This window comes from Fusarium vanettenii (assembly GCF_000151355.1).
Source record: "Fusarium vanettenii 77-13-4 chromosome 4 genomic scaffold NECHAsca_3_chr4_2_0, whole genome shotgun sequence".
In the NCBI taxonomy this organism is placed as follows: domain Eukaryota; kingdom Fungi; phylum Ascomycota; class Sordariomycetes; order Hypocreales; family Nectriaceae; genus Fusarium; species Fusarium vanettenii.
The window spans coordinates 2,058,436-2,074,489 of NW_003315879.1; the positions used below are offsets into that span (position 1 = coordinate 2,058,436).

The 16,054-nt window shown below is 55.5% G+C and overlaps 3 protein-coding genes across 3 annotated transcripts; 1 reads left to right on the plus strand and 2 right to left on the minus strand.

The window, feature by feature from the left end:
- Nucleotides 1–78: 78 nt before the first annotated feature.
- On the plus strand, nucleotides 79–956 carry NECHADRAFT_79167 (uncharacterized protein; the record flags this gene model as incomplete). The annotated part of the gene is made up of 3 exons (XM_003051723.1): nucleotides 79–154; nucleotides 339–677; nucleotides 766–956. The coding sequence occupies 3 exons, from the start codon at nucleotides 79–81 to the stop codon at nucleotides 954–956; spliced, it is 606 nt and encodes a 201-aa protein (XP_003051769.1).
- A 502-nt stretch (nucleotides 957–1,458) lies between these two features.
- On the minus strand, nucleotides 1,459–4,323 carry NECHADRAFT_104145 (uncharacterized protein; the record flags this gene model as incomplete). Its single annotated transcript, XM_003052166.1, has 1 exon — nucleotides 1,459–4,323. One exon carries the CDS (start codon nucleotides 4,321–4,323, stop codon nucleotides 2,050–2,052), a length of 2,274 nt encoding a protein of 757 aa, XP_003052212.1. The 3' UTR covers nucleotides 1,459–2,049.
- Nucleotides 4,324–10,748: 6,425 nt separating this feature from the next.
- Nucleotides 10,749–15,649, minus strand: NECHADRAFT_100132 (uncharacterized protein). Its single transcript, XM_003052167.1, has 3 exons — nucleotides 14,732–15,649; nucleotides 12,150–14,666; nucleotides 10,749–12,092 (listed from the first exon to the last, which is right to left on the minus strand). The coding sequence occupies exons 1-3, from the start codon at nucleotides 15,442–15,444 to the stop codon at nucleotides 10,904–10,906; spliced, it is 4,419 nt and encodes a 1,472-aa protein (XP_003052213.1). The 5' UTR covers nucleotides 15,445–15,649; the 3' UTR covers nucleotides 10,749–10,903.
- Nucleotides 15,650–16,054: the final 405 nt, after the last annotated feature.

Below are 16,054 nucleotides of genomic sequence, written 5' to 3' on the forward strand. Positions count from 1 at the left end.
CAACAACCTCTTTCACTCTCTCCGTCACTGATAATGATTGTAGCCCAGACTCGAGTTCAAGATACGGCAACGCGCACCATGGAACAGCAGGAGCCACCCGAGTTCCTATTAGACGTCTTTGCCGACCCGCGCTCAGTCCACGACGTTGTCAAAGGTGAGTTGAGGTCCTTGTTTAACGTCACCCTACCCTATATATCCCACCCCGCAATCCCGTGACGGGCCTTGACGACGACGACGACCAACGAGGTCGCGATAGTCCGGAATCGGCGAGAATGCGATCGCGACAGCACCTGCGAAACATTGTCGGATGAAATAATGGGCTGACGGCTTTGCGCTAGGTATCTTGCATGCCATCTTCTTCCATCGCTTCTTCCCCTCCGTCGTCCCCCAGACCCGCGAGGTTCTCGACATCACCCTACCCCACGTCGATGACGATGAACTCGAGACCATGATCGAGCAGCGCGTCGCTGCACTGGAGCGACAACTCGACGCACAGCGCTCCTCCGGCGGAGCCGCAAACACGGGAACGGGTACAGAGGGCGGGGGTCGCGGGCAGCTGGCTGTCCAGTTCTTTGAAAAGCGCCGGCGCAAGGCGTGGTTGTCACGAGGAGACGAGGAGGTCTGCTGGGAGACTTGGACTGTTAAAGTAACAGTTGCTGAGCCGAGGACAGAGAGTGGTAAGGAACCCCCCTTGCCAGTCCTTTTATCTTGCGCATGGGAATGGTAGGTATTATCGCGACTTTCGCTCACATTACCATCGCATAGAACGAGCCAAGGTCCGGCGCGCAATGGAGCAAACGCTCCTCACCTCAGCCATGAAGATTGTCACATTCACCAACACACACAAAGACCATATCCCACCAATCACGACACAGGGAACGAACCCCTTCCCCTACAAGATCAACCTAGACCAGAAGGAGGCAACAGGCTGGGCGACACGGATGCGTATATATTGAGAGGAATTGAGTTATTCAACTAATGACGACGATTCCCCTATAAGGGGGTACTGAGTTGCCAAGTTGGATAGTTAAAAAGGGACCGAGAACAGACAGGAGGGCAGAACATACACGGGAGTGGTTGCCTGGGAGGCGGATGAAAGATCTCGATCGTGCAGTTAGCCTCGATCAATCTAGAGATGGAAGCGTAGATCACACATAGACAGCCTAGTCGGGCAAGGCGATACGATGGCGTTTACGGAGTTGAGTTTGGAATCTCGATTGGTACAAGACACACAATAGATACCCCGTTGCCACGCACGACTCAGCCGCCTAGCACATGATGGTCAACACTCACGATTCCCGACAAACCTGCCGCCGGCAACGAGGCTGAGACCACAGTCTCAGACGCTCGAGTCAGCCAACACGTAGTTGTGATCTAGAACCCAAACCAAGGCTTTACGAGTATTGGCACAACCATTGGCACAAGCATGTGGACATTTGAATTAAGAAGCATAGTAAGCTAGAAAAAGAAATGATTCATCATGTTAAAAGGATAGTAGTTATAACGCTGGCCTCGGGTAGCTTCTCTCCGAACCTAGTAACAAAGGGATACACGCAAACATACGCAGGGTGTAGAGTACACAATTCTTCCAGAGCCACACGGGGGCCATCCAAACTCCGAGCAACCAAGAAAACACGCAACATGCAAGTTGAGTTAAAAATCAAAGAGGGTAGAGCATCAACGCAACCAAAACCAAACGCACATGCCAAATCAACCAATCAATCAATCAATCGTCATCCAGTGGTGTCCCGAGCCTCACACGAGCTCTCTCTTTCCTCCGCGCCCGAAAGTCATTATCGTCGTCAACTGCCAGCCGCGAAGCCTTTCTGAGAGCCCGGCAAGCACCGAGCCTCCCTGTTCTAGTCCATACCGGACAAATCCAAACGTGTCCAAGCCACAATGGAGCACAGACATGGCCGTCTCTCGAGGAGGAAATTGGAAGTTTTCTTCTTCTTTTCGTCAAGTCATTAATCTCATCATTACGCTTTGTGTTGTTTGTCGTCTCCGCCGCTTCATTTTCTGGTGGGTAGGTGGGTAGTTGTATGCGTCTTAAAATGCAGTAGAATAACTCCGACCCAGCCCGGGCTTGCTGCCTCTGGGGTTGGCCGAGTTGGAGTTGGTAGAGTTGTCGTTGTCGTTCGAGGTGTTTTGTGATCCGGAGCCAATCTTCTCGAATCCCTTGAAGATGTCTAGGTTCGAAAAGTTTGCGACATCCGGTGTACTGTGGTTCATGAAGCCAACAGGATCCATCATCATCGAGGGCCAGTCACAGTCGGCAGGGAGATCTGGCAGGCTGGCAAACTTGGAAGGGGACTGGTTCCTGATGGGGGATTGCTGGAACATCCTAGATGGCGAGCTGAGGCCTTCAAAGCTCTTGCTGGGGCTGTCATAAGCAGCAGATGGCTCGGGAGCCTTGAGCAGGGGGGCGGAAGCGATGGGCTTTTTGATGGCAGAGTTTGTGATCTCACCCAGGGCGGATGTAGAGACAGATCGATCCAGCCGATTACGCTTGACAGAACGCTTGACAGGGGATCCAGCTTCGGCTGAGCTGATGCCAGCAAAGGCATCTCCCTCGAGGGTTGGCAGTCCGTGGAAGATCTCAAAGTCGGCCGAGTTCACGACATCGCAGTCGAAGCTGTAGACGGGGTCATCGAGGTTGAAGGCGGGACTCCATGGTGCAATATCACCGAGGCCATTAACCCGGCGAATAGGCGACTGGAGAATGCTTTGGACCTTGTCACGGTGAAGTCGAAGGTTGGTGTTGGGAGAGACCGATGGAGGTGGTCGAACAGGAGGCTTGATCTTGATGATAGGTGTGAGCGGGGGAAGCATCTGATTATCGTGAAGTCGTAGCGGAGAGGACGAAACGGGAGGGCAGAAGCGTGACTTGGTCGGGCTGAAGGGAGAGGATCCTCGCAGACGGGCAATCTCCTCCTCGGCACGGCCTCGAACCTTCATCCTGGGGCGGTCGGCCTCTGAGGTCAGCAGGTAACCCTTCTGGTTGGGTCGGACAACGGATGAATCAAGAGAAGAGATGTATCCACTGTCATCCATGGACGCAAACTTGCGCCTGCGAGATCGTGAGATGGAAGAGGCGGGGTTGCGAGCGATAGGAGGTGGAGTGTTGCTTCGGGGCTCCATGTGCCGAGAGACGGGAGGTGACGAGTGCATGGCAGCGGGAAGAGGTGAGTAGAGGGAGGAGTCGTGAGGAGCATCGTGATCGGCCTTGTCTGCGGCATCTTCGGGACCAATGTTATCAGAGACCGGGATGGTTGCATCCGAAGACAACTCCGGAGGCATCGACATGGTGGCTTGAGAAGTGGGAAGGGGCGGGAGAGTAGCCTGGCTGACGGGAACAGGCGGAGGGAGAGTCGGCTCCTGAATCGGGGCACGAGTCGAACGCGAGGGCTCTAGCCGAGTTGACATGACAGGCAGATTCTCCGAGGCGGATGCAGATTTGCGCGTAGTCTTTTCCTTCAGGAACTGGGACTCGGTGCCGGGTTCGATGGCCCAGTAGTTGCCCTTGCCGGGGTCGTCCTTGGGTCTCTCGATCTTGTTGAAGTTCTTGTGGAGGCTGAGGTTATGGCGGATGCTATTCTGCCAACCGGCATCGGAAGGACTGTAAAAGGAGTAGTTGTCGCTGATCCACTTGTAAATCTGGGCAAGTGTGAGTCGTTTCTTAGGAGATCGGAGAATGGCCATTCCAATCAGTTGGGCGTAGCTGTGAGGAGGCTTGTTGCCGTCATCGATGATGGGTGGGAAGGCGTCGGGAGGAGGAATGACTGCGGCGGTCGGCTCAGTCTTGATCTTCTTTGCTGGTCTTGAGTCCTTGATGGGAGCAGCATCCATGAGCGCTCGCTTGCCGTTGGGCTTGCGGTAGTAGGTTTCGGCGTGGAGGTTGACGGCGGGGGGTGCCGGGAAGAGCTGAGGGCGAATGTTCTCCTTTCCGTAGTCGAAGCTGATATCAATGGATGGCTTTTGAGGGCCCGTCTTGAATTCTGATAGGTAGGGCCCCTTTTGAGGCATGTTGGCGCTGTGGCCTCTGGTTGTTGGAGGAGCCATGGGCACCATGTTCAACTTGTTCCCGAGCGACGAATTCAGGGGAATGTGTGACGAGGAAGACGGCCTTGTCTTGAAGGTCGAATATGTGGCGGATTGGTTGAAGACGACGTTGGAGCTCGAGCTCGTCAGGGGTCGTCGGTTGGGTTTTGTGACTGAGGGCATGGGAGCGTGACTGGTCATAGGGGCGGCGCTCTCGAAGATCTCGTCCTGGAAGATGTCTACTGGCTCGTCCAAAGCCGAAAAACGCGTGTGCTTGGCCATTGTGGCCTTGACGGGAAGCTCGAGGTCGGTTCAATTGCGAGAAGACGAGGATTGCGGTCTGTGACTTTTGCCGGAGGTTAGTCAGTCGACACCGGGGACGGGTAGTGCAGAGCAAGCAAGCCAGGGGATGGAGAGTAGATAACGTCGTAAACGGGATGTAAGAGGTGGACACCGGCAGAGCCTGATGGGACGAGAGTGCATGACGGCAAGGAGGAGAAGGAGAAAAAGGGCTCGAGACTCACTTGGATGGACCGTGTAATCTGTTAATGAGTTGTGGGGCGGTCGATGACAGGGCTGCCGTGACCTTTGCTTGAGGCGTTCAATAGGACAAGCTGCCGGTATCTGGGGTCATCTGCCTTTGCTCCCAATGGCGTCTTAGGCGAGACGGAGGAAGAAGCAAATGCAGTAGGCGGTCGAAGCAGCGGTGGGCAAGAGTCGCGCCGAAACAGACGGATGATACTGGGGTTGAGTTTGACTATAGTAGGGGATGTCGCGAAGATCTGGTCGGGTACGAGTCGGACTGGACCGAGAGATGTTTGGTTGAGGAGAGGGGAAAGATGCGGTCGAAGTAGAGAGAGGGAAAAGAGCGGGAGAAGAAGCTGGATGGATGGGGATGCTTAGGTACACGCGAGAGTTATGCACGGCAGATGGGCGAGATGAGAGCAGAGCCTGTGCGATCTGACTGGCGGATGAATATAGTAACCCTGATGATCAGAGGCGAGATGGATATCGATTGAAGGAGAGAGAGTGAGAGAGGAAGAGAACGTGGAGAGAGTGAGTGAGAATGAGAGAATGTGAGGTGTGGAAAGCGGCGGTTGCTGAATGATTCAGCCAAGGACCAGAGAGAAAGGCCTGCTGGAGACGGAAAGACAGGCAGGCCTGGGCCGGCTGTGGGTGGTGAGGTGAGTGGTCCTCTCTCTCTTTGGCTCTTCTGTCTCTGCTTGGCCGCCGTGCAAGAGGCCCCAGGTGGAGCTCGGCGCAGGGAGGATGATGAGCGCAGTGCCGGGGATTGGGTGGGAGGTGTCCGGGCTGACACGACACGAGTTGATGAGCGAGTGAGAGGCGGCACGGAGATTTACTGGGTAGGCAATGGGCGCGACAATCAATCGGCGGCGGCGGCGACGACGGGCGCGAAACCGGGGGAATCTGATGAGTCTGCCTGGAGGTGGTTGAAGATGCACCCGTTCGTTCCTCAGGTTTATCGAGAATGATGAGGGGAGGAGAGGGAACAGGAAGAAGAACAGGAACCGGCAGAGAGAGCTGGTTTACTGGTAGCTTTACACGGGCAGCTAATGATAGGGCGTGTGCAAGATGGGGGGCGTGGGTGTTTCGGGAATGGGGGGGATTTTGCGCCGCCGACTGACTGACCGACCAAAGGGAGAGACGAAGAAGAGCGTGATCGTGATGGGGATGGGAGAGGACGGAAGAGAGAGAGACCAAGCGACGCGAGAGAGAGAAAAGGTGTGGGGATAGGATAAGGATAGGATGGGGATAGGCAGAGAAGGGTAAAAAAAAAAGTTACTAGGGGCGTGCGGTACGTGCGCCGCGATTGCAGGGGTCACGATGCGTGTGTGTGTGTGTGTGTGTGCGAGTGCAAGTATGAGAGAGCGTGAATGCAATGTATGGATCCATCCTCGATTTTTACTGCCGTAAAAAGTAGCTAGAGCCCAGCTAGGTTTATGCATCCATCATACATCATCAGCCAGCCAAAAGGGTCCATAGCACGTCTCGTCTCGGCTTCGACGCGCGCGTAGCCTCTGATTGGATTTGGAGAGAGAGAGGAACAGCAACGGGGATTGGATGGATTTCTTGTCTGGACAAAGGAAGTGTCGAGGACTACGATCAAGGCGAAACGGGGTCGCGTCTGCTGGCCGCCGGAATGCATCATGTGTTTTTCTTTCTCTTTGTACAAGATTAGAAAGAAAGAGAATGTTCTCGTTTTAGTGCTATGCGACCTCTTTAGAGACCAAATGATTTTACAATCGTGGACGGCAGACAGAGGGTAGAAGAAGCAGATGATGTTCATGGATGATAGGCGTCGTTGGCCGAAACCTGGCTTCCTGTGGTGGAGAGAGAGGGGGATGATGGGTCAGATCTCGATCTTCGACGTCCACTCGCTGTAAAAGCCGGGCGGTCTCTTTTTTTCCCAGACGTTCCGTGCTCTCCGTCCCGTCAGTTTCTCTCTTGTTGGGGCCTTTCAGAGGGCCCGAGAGTGGCGCCAGAACCATGCGAGAGCAAGGCAGATCACGGGCGGGCCATGGATGCAGGATGCGGAAGGCCAATTGTGGGATGATATGCTCCCGGTTAGAAGAGGGGAACCAAGTTGCAGAGGACGAAACTCAAAAAAAGATGTGCTTCCTTTTTTTTTGCAACCAACCAGTCGAAACGCCGCCGTGCCTGTCTGGGCTTTTGAGGTTTCGGAGTTCGGACCTCGCACCTTTGGATGGGCTGAGACCCCCAAGATCTGACCGTCAGAGTTGAAGTGTGTGTGGTTCACAAATGCGACGACACACAGGTCATAATGTCTATAGCATCATCTTTTGGCCTGTGCCTCCATATCAATAACCGTTGGGAGACACTACTTCTTTGTCTCGCCTCTGGAAGCTGGGCGGCAACACAAGATTGAAAGGGAAAAGAAGCAAAAGATGGCATAATCTGTGCAAGAACGCCATACTGCTATTCTCGTCAAGCACAGCCAGCCACATTTCGATAGAAGACACCGTCTCGGGTGCTGACCACTCTCCACTCCACCGAATCGATCAAGCTGTTGGCTCTTGGCAGAGAACAGAGAACGCCTCCCCCAACTCGTGGACCTCCGTTTTCTGCACCACTTGTAACCCATGTCTCGCTTCACCGTTTCCCTCATGCTTGTCCATCCTTCTGCCTCTCCCCCCGTCTCACACGCACATGCTCCCCAGCAAGGCAAGGGCGGAAGACAACTGCAACACGCTGCGGCCTGGTGGTTCCGCCTAGGGTCGCAGAGAGGCGCCGTGTGATTGGGGGGTTGTCCGTGGTTCAGGGAGGAATGCCAAGAGGGGTCAGTCAAGGGAGAGAGAGAAAAGAGGCCGACCGTTTTGATTTGACTTTGCTTGTCTGCTTCGGAGGGTGTCCTTCGCCTCCGGTGAACGGCGGCCTACGGGCGCATGGGTGAGAAAAGTGTGGGTGGCATCTGGGAATGGCCTCTTGATGGACGATGGTGCTATAGCATGCTAGCTGAGAGCTTAGCTGCAGCGGGGAAGGAGGGAGGAGGAGGAGGAGGTGGACGCGTCTCGGTCGGGGCCAGACGCGTCTTCTGACACTTTTCTTGTTTGGATTGGAACTCTCCCTAGCCAATCATTCACCGCCAATCCCCAGGGTCTGAAGTTTGGTGGTGGTGGTGGTGGTGCCTGGGCTGAGTTTCTCAGAGTTGAATTGCGGCGTCTGGAACATCGTGACCGACCGAGGTCGGCCTTGAGGAGAGCCCGGGCCGGCAGTTTGATCATCGTCATTGACAGATCATGATGTCTTTTAATTTAGAACAAAGCTTTGAAACCAGAGTGAGGCCCGAGTTCGACATCACAAGCTTCCCCTTGCAGTAGTTCAACCTTTATTGTCCCATTGGGTTTGCTTCTTGGGAGTAAGGAGAAAGAGAGGGGACCCTGTGGCGTATCTTCAGGCTCAATTAGAGGTAAACATGGGACGTCCGCCCTGGTCGAGGCAAGGGGAGAACAAAGGCCGAGGCCAAGCCATCAAGGCAGAGCTGAGATGGAGGCTTCTAACGAGTGTCGGGTCTATCTGTGGAGAAACGCCCAGGCCCGTTTCGGCAGGTGGGGGTCGTTTGGCATCCCTCCATGAGATCAAGCAGGAGGAAGAGTTGGAAGCATCAGATCAGATTCTTTGATGGTTGTCCTATCTAGAGAGTATAGAGTATGGCCGCTTGAGTTTGAGTTAAGCAAGGTCAAGGTATTCACGAAAAAGAACCAAAATCTGGTTCAACATCATCATCTGCATATTCCCCCCCAGCCTCACTTCAGCTGCCCGGAGTCACCGTCTGTATCTCGGCAAAACGGAGCAGCTGGCATGGATCTTTGTCCCGCTCTGCCGTAATGAACCCGGCGACTCAAGTTTAAGCTCAAGGACTCTCATTAAAAGAGAAAGAAAAATAAAAAAAGTCCGGCTTTTGGGCTGATGACGAAACGTTTGGACCTATTTTTACACAGCCTCTCCCACTAGCTGCCTTGCTTGGCTCCCAAAGTTTGTTACGGTTCATTCTTGTTCTCCCTCTGCAAGTGCCGCAACCCAACCTCTCGTCTTTGACCAGGGGGCGGTAGTTGGAACCACGAGACCGACAGTTTCAGCTGTCAGAGTAAAAAGTGGTGGAATGGTTTGTCAATGGCACGACAATGCCGTTTGTCTGTTCGGTTTGTTCACGTTCCGGAGATACCTCCTTGGTTGGAGACCGGTCCCCCTCCAAGCCTGGATGTTCCATGCCTGGCCTCGGAGAAGAGGGGGCACATCCGGGTGCTATTCGCTCGTCATGATGAGCTATATGTGTCTATCCATCCATCACATCAGCTGCAAGCCATGTGGTGGTGGTGGTGTTCGTGTCATGTCATCGGGGATGTAGGCATCAAAGTTGGGTTCCGACGCGTCAAATAAGACGCGTCTCTTACTCCAATTGACTCGACCCCGATTATTTACACATTGCCGTTTCAGGCAAGATGTACACTTGAGAGGAATGATGGGATAACCCAAAATGCGACCGCCCTCTGACTTGTTCCTTCACCTGACTCTTTTTTTTATCCTCTATCTATCAACGGACCCTGAGCCGAGTTCCATCTGTTTAACCAAGTAATGCATGCATTTGACCGCTCATCCTTCTCGTCAACACGCCCCCCTCTTCACCCCTTTCCCATCCGTTCCCCCTTTCTTATATGCCTTTCTCTTCTCGCCTCGACTGATGCCCATGCCATGCCATGCCATGCCGTGACATCATGACAGCCCAGCCGTTGGGCAAACCAATTCAATTCAATACAGCCAAGACAAACCAAGCAAAAAGCCAACCCGGCCCAGCCCCTGCCTTGGAGGCGATCCCGTGCTTCACCAAATCTAAATTGGTGTCCACACCGAACACGCTCCTCGAGGCCATTCGCCCGTTGGCAGAGCCCCCTCCCCCGGCATACCGGGTCCCTCCCGCCCCATGGGATGGGATAGGCCCGTTGTAAATGATTTTCATTCTTCCTTTTCTCTTACTCTGTAAAGGAATCCAAATGGAAAGAGTCAGCCCTCATCTGCCGATGCCTGCATGAGATGCCAATCTTGCCGTGGAACCAGGATTTCCTTCTTTGGCGAGATTCACGGTCCTTGACAACTCATCTAGCTCCGAGCTAAGGCCATCCCCTCCTCACACAATCTGATCTGAGCTTCTCGCCATTAATGATAGAGAATCATTCATTTTGTTTCCTTCTTTTTTCTGCCTTGCTTTTTTTTCATTTTTTCATGAATATTCCTTGCTGTAAATGAATGACCCCCCCTTGAGTCAGCTTGCATCTGCCCCGTGAGACCCGCCTTGTAGACCAACCTATCGTGGAAGCTTCCGATATAGGTAATTTATCCCTGCAGATATATCGGAAGTTCCGTATACATTCATGGAGCTATACTCCGTATTCTAACACTAGCACTACTGTCTAAACTCCCGCCGTCGACCTCCTCCAGCTGAGTCTGCTTGTCATCATCCCTGCCTTTACTCTAGTCCGGTCCAACGTCGCCCTCGACTTGACAAGTCGAGTCTTCCTCGGCCTCGGCCTCGGTCCCGTCTCCGCATCCCATAGCGTTCTCTAGGCTACCTATCTCACTCACTACTGACCGGTATGATGGGCCTTCCAAGGCACCATCGGCCGTTAGGAATGAGGTAGCCGTGAGCACTCACAACCCAACCCTGGCTCTCCTCTACATCCCTGCCTGCTGCTCACTCTACTCGCACCTCGCTTCCATGCATCACGAACCTCTACTTCTTGCATGTTTCATACTAATTGACACGTCCACTTGCACTACCACACTGAGGGATTGTGCAGAACCACCATGGGCTCTCCAGACTCACACTGACCTGATCCCTTCTCACACGCTTGTCATCGGCCCCCACAGCACAGACACCTGAGCTTCCACATCCAAGACATTCGTCCCCGTCTTTCAACAACGTGAATCGATGCAGTGGCTGGGTCATGGCTGAGACCTCCCCAGCTATGACAAGAAAACGCCCGCGTGGCACCGCCTGTTCCAGGTCACCGAGGTACCGTAACCGATCTCTGTCGGAAGGGACCACCTTGACTACTGAATGCCGGCCGAGGCCATCGTGAACCCGGCTGGCTGCTTTATCACAGAGTACAACAGCGAACGCTCGCAACGTTCGCCCCACGTGGGACAGACATCACTCAAGTCAAAACCCATTCCTAGTCAAATAGATATTCACAATTACATATTGAAACCGCTGGGGTCACCATTGCCCGCGTTCCACTGCACTACATCCTGCCTCTACATCCCTTTGCTCAACGTTGCACCTCTCCCGAGTCCCCTCTCCTATCTACCTACGCACACAATCCTATTAGTCCAAAACTCGCCCAGCCACCGCCGCTTGACTCTTGTCCCTGGTTGTTGTCTTCTTGAGCGACCTGCCCAGCTGAATCTCGCTCAGGAAACCAGCGGGTCGGCCTCCCCCGGAAGGAGGTGCTGGCGCATCTCCAGGGGGCGGCGGCGGCGGCGGCGGAGGTGGGGCTCCACCAGCAGGCATCGGGGGAGGGGGAGGCGCTCCGACGGATGGCATCGGAGGGGGTGGTGGAGGAGCCGAAGGTGCATCGGATCCGGGCATAGGAGGAGGAGGGGGCGGCGGCGCAATTGGGACGCCACCCTCAGGCATGGGCGGAGGAGGTGGTGGTGCAGCAGCAGTAGGCAACGGCGGTGCCGGGGGAGGAGATATGGGGGAGTTGACACTTGGGGGAGCCGGGCTAGCCGTTGTCGAGTCCCTGCCGGCTGCCGACAGAGGGCGAGGAGGCGCCATGGTGCCGAACAGGATCGATGCCAGCTGTGCCGCGTTTCCGCCGCCGGGACGGTCATCGTCAGAGTCGTCAGAGTCATCGTCCTTGTCGGAGCCCCAGTCATCCGTGTCCGCACGACGGCGCGAGACGGGAGCCGCAGGTGCAGCCGGAGCCTTGGTCTCCTGGTTCTGAGTGATGCGGTGGAAGGGGTTCGTAGAGACATCAGGCGTAGGCGCAGCAGGAGCGGGAGGCGCCGGAGGAGCAGCAGCTGGGGCAGCAGCCGCATGCTCGTTCGACTGAGACATCATCCGGAAGAATGGATTCTTGCTCTCACTCTCAGCGGGTGGTGATGTGATAACCGCCGGAGGGGGGGAGACAGCAGCCGCAGCTGGAGGAGGCGATGGCTTCCTCTCTAATTCTTGGCTGGCCAACTGGCTGCCGGCCATCGTGGGTGTCGAGGCCTGAGGGGTGATCTGTTGAGGACCATCGTCATCATCTGATGAAGAGCTGTCGTCATCCATAGCCTCAAGTTGACGTTGGAGCTCAAGCTCACGCTGGCGAGCAGCCTCAATCTCGGCTCGTCGCGCGGCAAGCTTGGCCTCCTTCTCCTTGGCTTCAGCGAGAGCGGCCTTCTTTCGCTTCTTCTCTTCCTCCTTGCGCAGCTTGCCCTGTCTCACTTGTTCCTCGAGGGCCTTGAGACGAGCGTCGGCAGCCTCTCGCTCACGAGCAAGGTCATCTTCCTGTGCCTTTGCTGCTTCCCTTCAAGGTGTTAGCCAATGTTTTATCGTAGTTGTGTAAGAGGTGGGTGATACATACTCCATCTTTTGCGTTTCACGCTGTTGTTGCTCATGCTCCTGAGCGAGCCTCTCTTCCTCGGCCTGCTTCGCAGCAGCAGCAGCTTCCTCCTCAGCTTTCTTTGCGGCGTCGAAATCTGCCTCAGGCTTGCCACGATGTCGAGTGGGTGGAGGCGGGGGCTTCTTGGCCTCTGACTTGGGCTGCTCAGGGGCGGGTGGTGGGATACCCTGCTCTTCCGCGAGACGGGCTTGTCGCTCAGCCTCTCGACGAGCATCATCCTCCTCAGCCTGGCGAAGCTTCGCGGCTCGCTCAGCTCTCTCACGCTCCATACGTTGAGCGGCTGTCTCGCCTGACTTAGTAGGGGCCTTGATGCCAAGGGCAGCCAGGCGCTCAGCCATACGCTGCTCAGCCTGTTGCTTGATGAAAGCAGCGCGCTCCTCAGGAGTCTTATAAGCCGAGTAGGATCCTCCAGAGGGTGTAGCCGTGCGAGAGGTGGACACGGGGCTTTCGATCCGGGGACTGGCAACACGCTCCGGGCGAACCTCCTCGGCGGCTGCGCTCCGGGCGGGTCGCTTGTCTTGAGCGCGGGTTCGAGAAGCTCGGCTCTCACGCTGGAGATCAAAGATAAAGTCACGGACCTCATCCTCGACACCGAGAGCGTCCTCCCATCGGCGCTTCTCATGCTCGCTTGTGCTATCACGGCCACCCTCCTTGAGGCTGTCCTCAATACCTCGGGCAAAGTCTCGAACGCTTTCCTCGACATCACGAACCATGCGCTCGTTACTCTCCTTTTCGTTCTTGACCTTGATGTTCTCCTCCTCGAGTCGCTTGGGCGCATCGAGATCCTCAGTGCCAACATCAATCTTCTTTCCGGTCAAGGCGGCAGTTCGCTGCTGCATCATGGCCTTGGCCCTGGCCTTGAGTCGATCCGACTCAGTCACAGTGCCGCCAGGTCCAGTGCCTACAATGGGAGTACCACTGCCGGGATGAGCCTTGGCGTCCTTGATGCGGAACAGCTCGAGCCTGGCCTCCATGATGGCCTTCTCGGTTCTTCGTACCTGAGAGGCAAGCTCTGGAACCTTGTCTGTAAGGTTCTGAAGTTGGCGCTTGAGAGCTCTTCTCTCCGCATCGGAGTCTCCACTGATAAGAGCAGCATCAGGATGAGAGTCAATGTCATCTTGAATGCGACGGATGCGACGATACAGCTCCTCCGCCTCACGTCGATCTCGCCGGTCGAGAATGTCATCCTCCTCATGGTTCTTCTCATCAGCGAAATCCATAGCATCCAAAAGGACCTCCTTCTCCTTGATCTTCTTCCTCAGCTGGTCCAAGGTTAGATCATCGCTGGAAGCAACAGATGCTGGGGAGTCAGGCCGGGGAGAGTTGTTGCCAACCCTACGACGAGCACTAGATCTGTATCCAAACTTCTCATCTTCGTTCTTGAAGACAGTGGCATCCTTTCGGCCTGCAACAGCTCCAGCAGGAGCACCCCTGAACGAGCGGTTCTTCATGTAGCTCACACCCGTCTTCTGAGGCAGCAAAGCAGCACCAGACTTGGTGCGGAACTCAGATTCGTCGTGAAGCATTGACTTGAGAGTGCCAATCGACTGGCTGAAGTTGCGTGTCGAAGGAGGCACGAGCTCCGGAGGAAGATTGTTGGGCAGGGGGTATCCATTGAGCTTTCTGTAGATCAAATGCATGGCAACAGCAAACTCGTCGAGGTCAAGACGGCCCTTGTTACCATGATCTGCCAGCGTCCAGACTCTTTCTAGGTCGGGCTTCTCAAGTCCACTCTGGCCAAAGATCTCAATGGCTTGGTCGCCACCGATGTAACCCTTGCCGAGGCCATCCCAAGCCTTAAAGAGGGAATCGTAACGAGTCTTCTCCTCCTTGGTAATTGCCCAAGGGATGACGGCATTCCCTTGAAGGCCTTGGGTGGTGAAGTTACCACCCTCTCGGCCCTGCTGGGGCATCATACGAGCCTGCAGAGCATCGATATTGGGGAGACCGGTCGAAGGAGCGTTAACCAGACCCCATTGACCCGGGCGACCCGTGGGTTGGGCGTTCAAGGGGGCAGCCATGCCACCAGCTCCAGCAGGCGAAAGCGATTGTCCAAAACCCGTAGGCATGGGGGGCATTGGAGGCCGAGGGCCGCTGTATCCAGTAGCTTGAGGGTTGTTCTGCATGCCCGCGAAGCCAGTCGGCTGAGACTGGACGCCTTGTTGCCCGAATCCTGTCTGTTGTCCAGGGAAACCCGTCATCTGAGCCGAGAGCAGCTGCGAGTTGGACGCTTGAGGCTGAGGCTGCTGGATCGTAGGAGGAGTCGCGGTATTGGTCCTGATATCCGGGGTATTGCTGCCTCCCTCGTCGGCGACGCTGAAGCTGATGATATCCACCATGCTCGACACCTCGTTCTTGACATTCTCGGGGAGCGATGGCGGCAGTTGCTTGCCAGTGAGCTTCAAGTTGCATAGGTACATGGCGAGCGCAAATTCGGGAAAGTACAGCTGACCGGCACGAGTGGTGTCAGCGAGAGTCCTATGACAGGTTAGCTTAACTGCTAGATCGCAAATCAGTATATAAAGTAGAAACCCAATGCTCACCAGATGTGCGACAGAGAGTCGCCGTCGAGCCTTGAGCGCATAAGTAGGTCGCGCGCCTTCTCTCCTGACATTGTCATACCCTCGCCAACAGCAGACTTGAACAAGGTCTCAAACTTGGCCTGGTCCTGCGCCGTGATAAAGGTAAGTCGGATGTTGGGGATCTTGTTGGGCTGCTGCTTCTCTGCCCGGCGCCCTCTAGGCTTCGCAGTGCCGCCGGTCTGGAAGGAAGCGGCCATCTCGGTGAACCCAGTAGCTTGGGGCTTCATGGGCGGGGGCGGCGGTTGAGAAGGGCCAGAGGGTGGCTGCGGCGAGGCGGAAAAGGAGGTCTGCTGGTTCAATCCAGGTTGCTGCTGCTGCTGCTGCTGTTGAAACTGCTGCTGAAACTGCGGCGGGATCGACGGCATCGGGGGGGCGCCGGTCTGGAAGCTCTGTTGCTGCTGAGGATGCTGCTGCTGTCCCGGAAAGCCGGTAAACTGCTGCTGAAGCGGCTGAGTCGGCTGCAGTCCCTGACCCTGCATTGGGAAGCCGGTGAACTGCTGTTGCAGAGGAGCCTGTCCGAAGCCCGTAGGCTGGGGCGCAAAGGGGCCAGGTTGCTGGCCGGGCTGTTGCTGCTGGCCTGCGCCCAAGTTTCCGAACGATCCTCCACCATATTGTTGTTGTTGCCCGGGTCGCTGGCTATTTCCGCCTAGAAAGGCGTTGGAGTTGGAGTACATGGCGGGCGAGCGCTGCCGTTGTGGTAACCCTCCGCTGTCAAGACCACGTATGAAGCTCGTTCGTTCGAGGGGGAGACGCTAAATCGGGGGGTTGACGACGTCGCGGATGGAGCGTTCAAGCTCCAGGAGTACTAGACTGATAGAGAGTGTAGGTAAGAAATATCAAAGATTAGAATACGAAAGGACGGAAGCCCTCAAATGGCATGCGTAGAGCAGATGGAGGGCATCCACTTGGGGGTGATAATGGAAGTTTTGATGATGAAGGTGGAGGATTAAAGAAAGAACGAGAGTGAGAGCGAGAGAGTGCCCGAGCGTGGCTTGGTTGGTGATGACGACCTAGCGTCTCGCCAGGCCAGGCAGGTTGCTAAAGGTTCCAGTGGAGTCACCCCCGTGGAGCGCCGCCTTCTCAGTGGTGCCTTGGGCCCAGAGCAATTTGAGGTACGGAGTAGCTTGGGCTCCCCTGGACCAGGCAGGGATTGGCGGACATTCTGCGAGTTATTGCGGCGTGGTACGGAGAAGCTCGGCTATTGTGTTATTGTGCATACATTCATGTGCCATGACGACGCTGTGTTGAGTGGTTGTGAATGGCAAGACATGGTGTTGCTTGAAG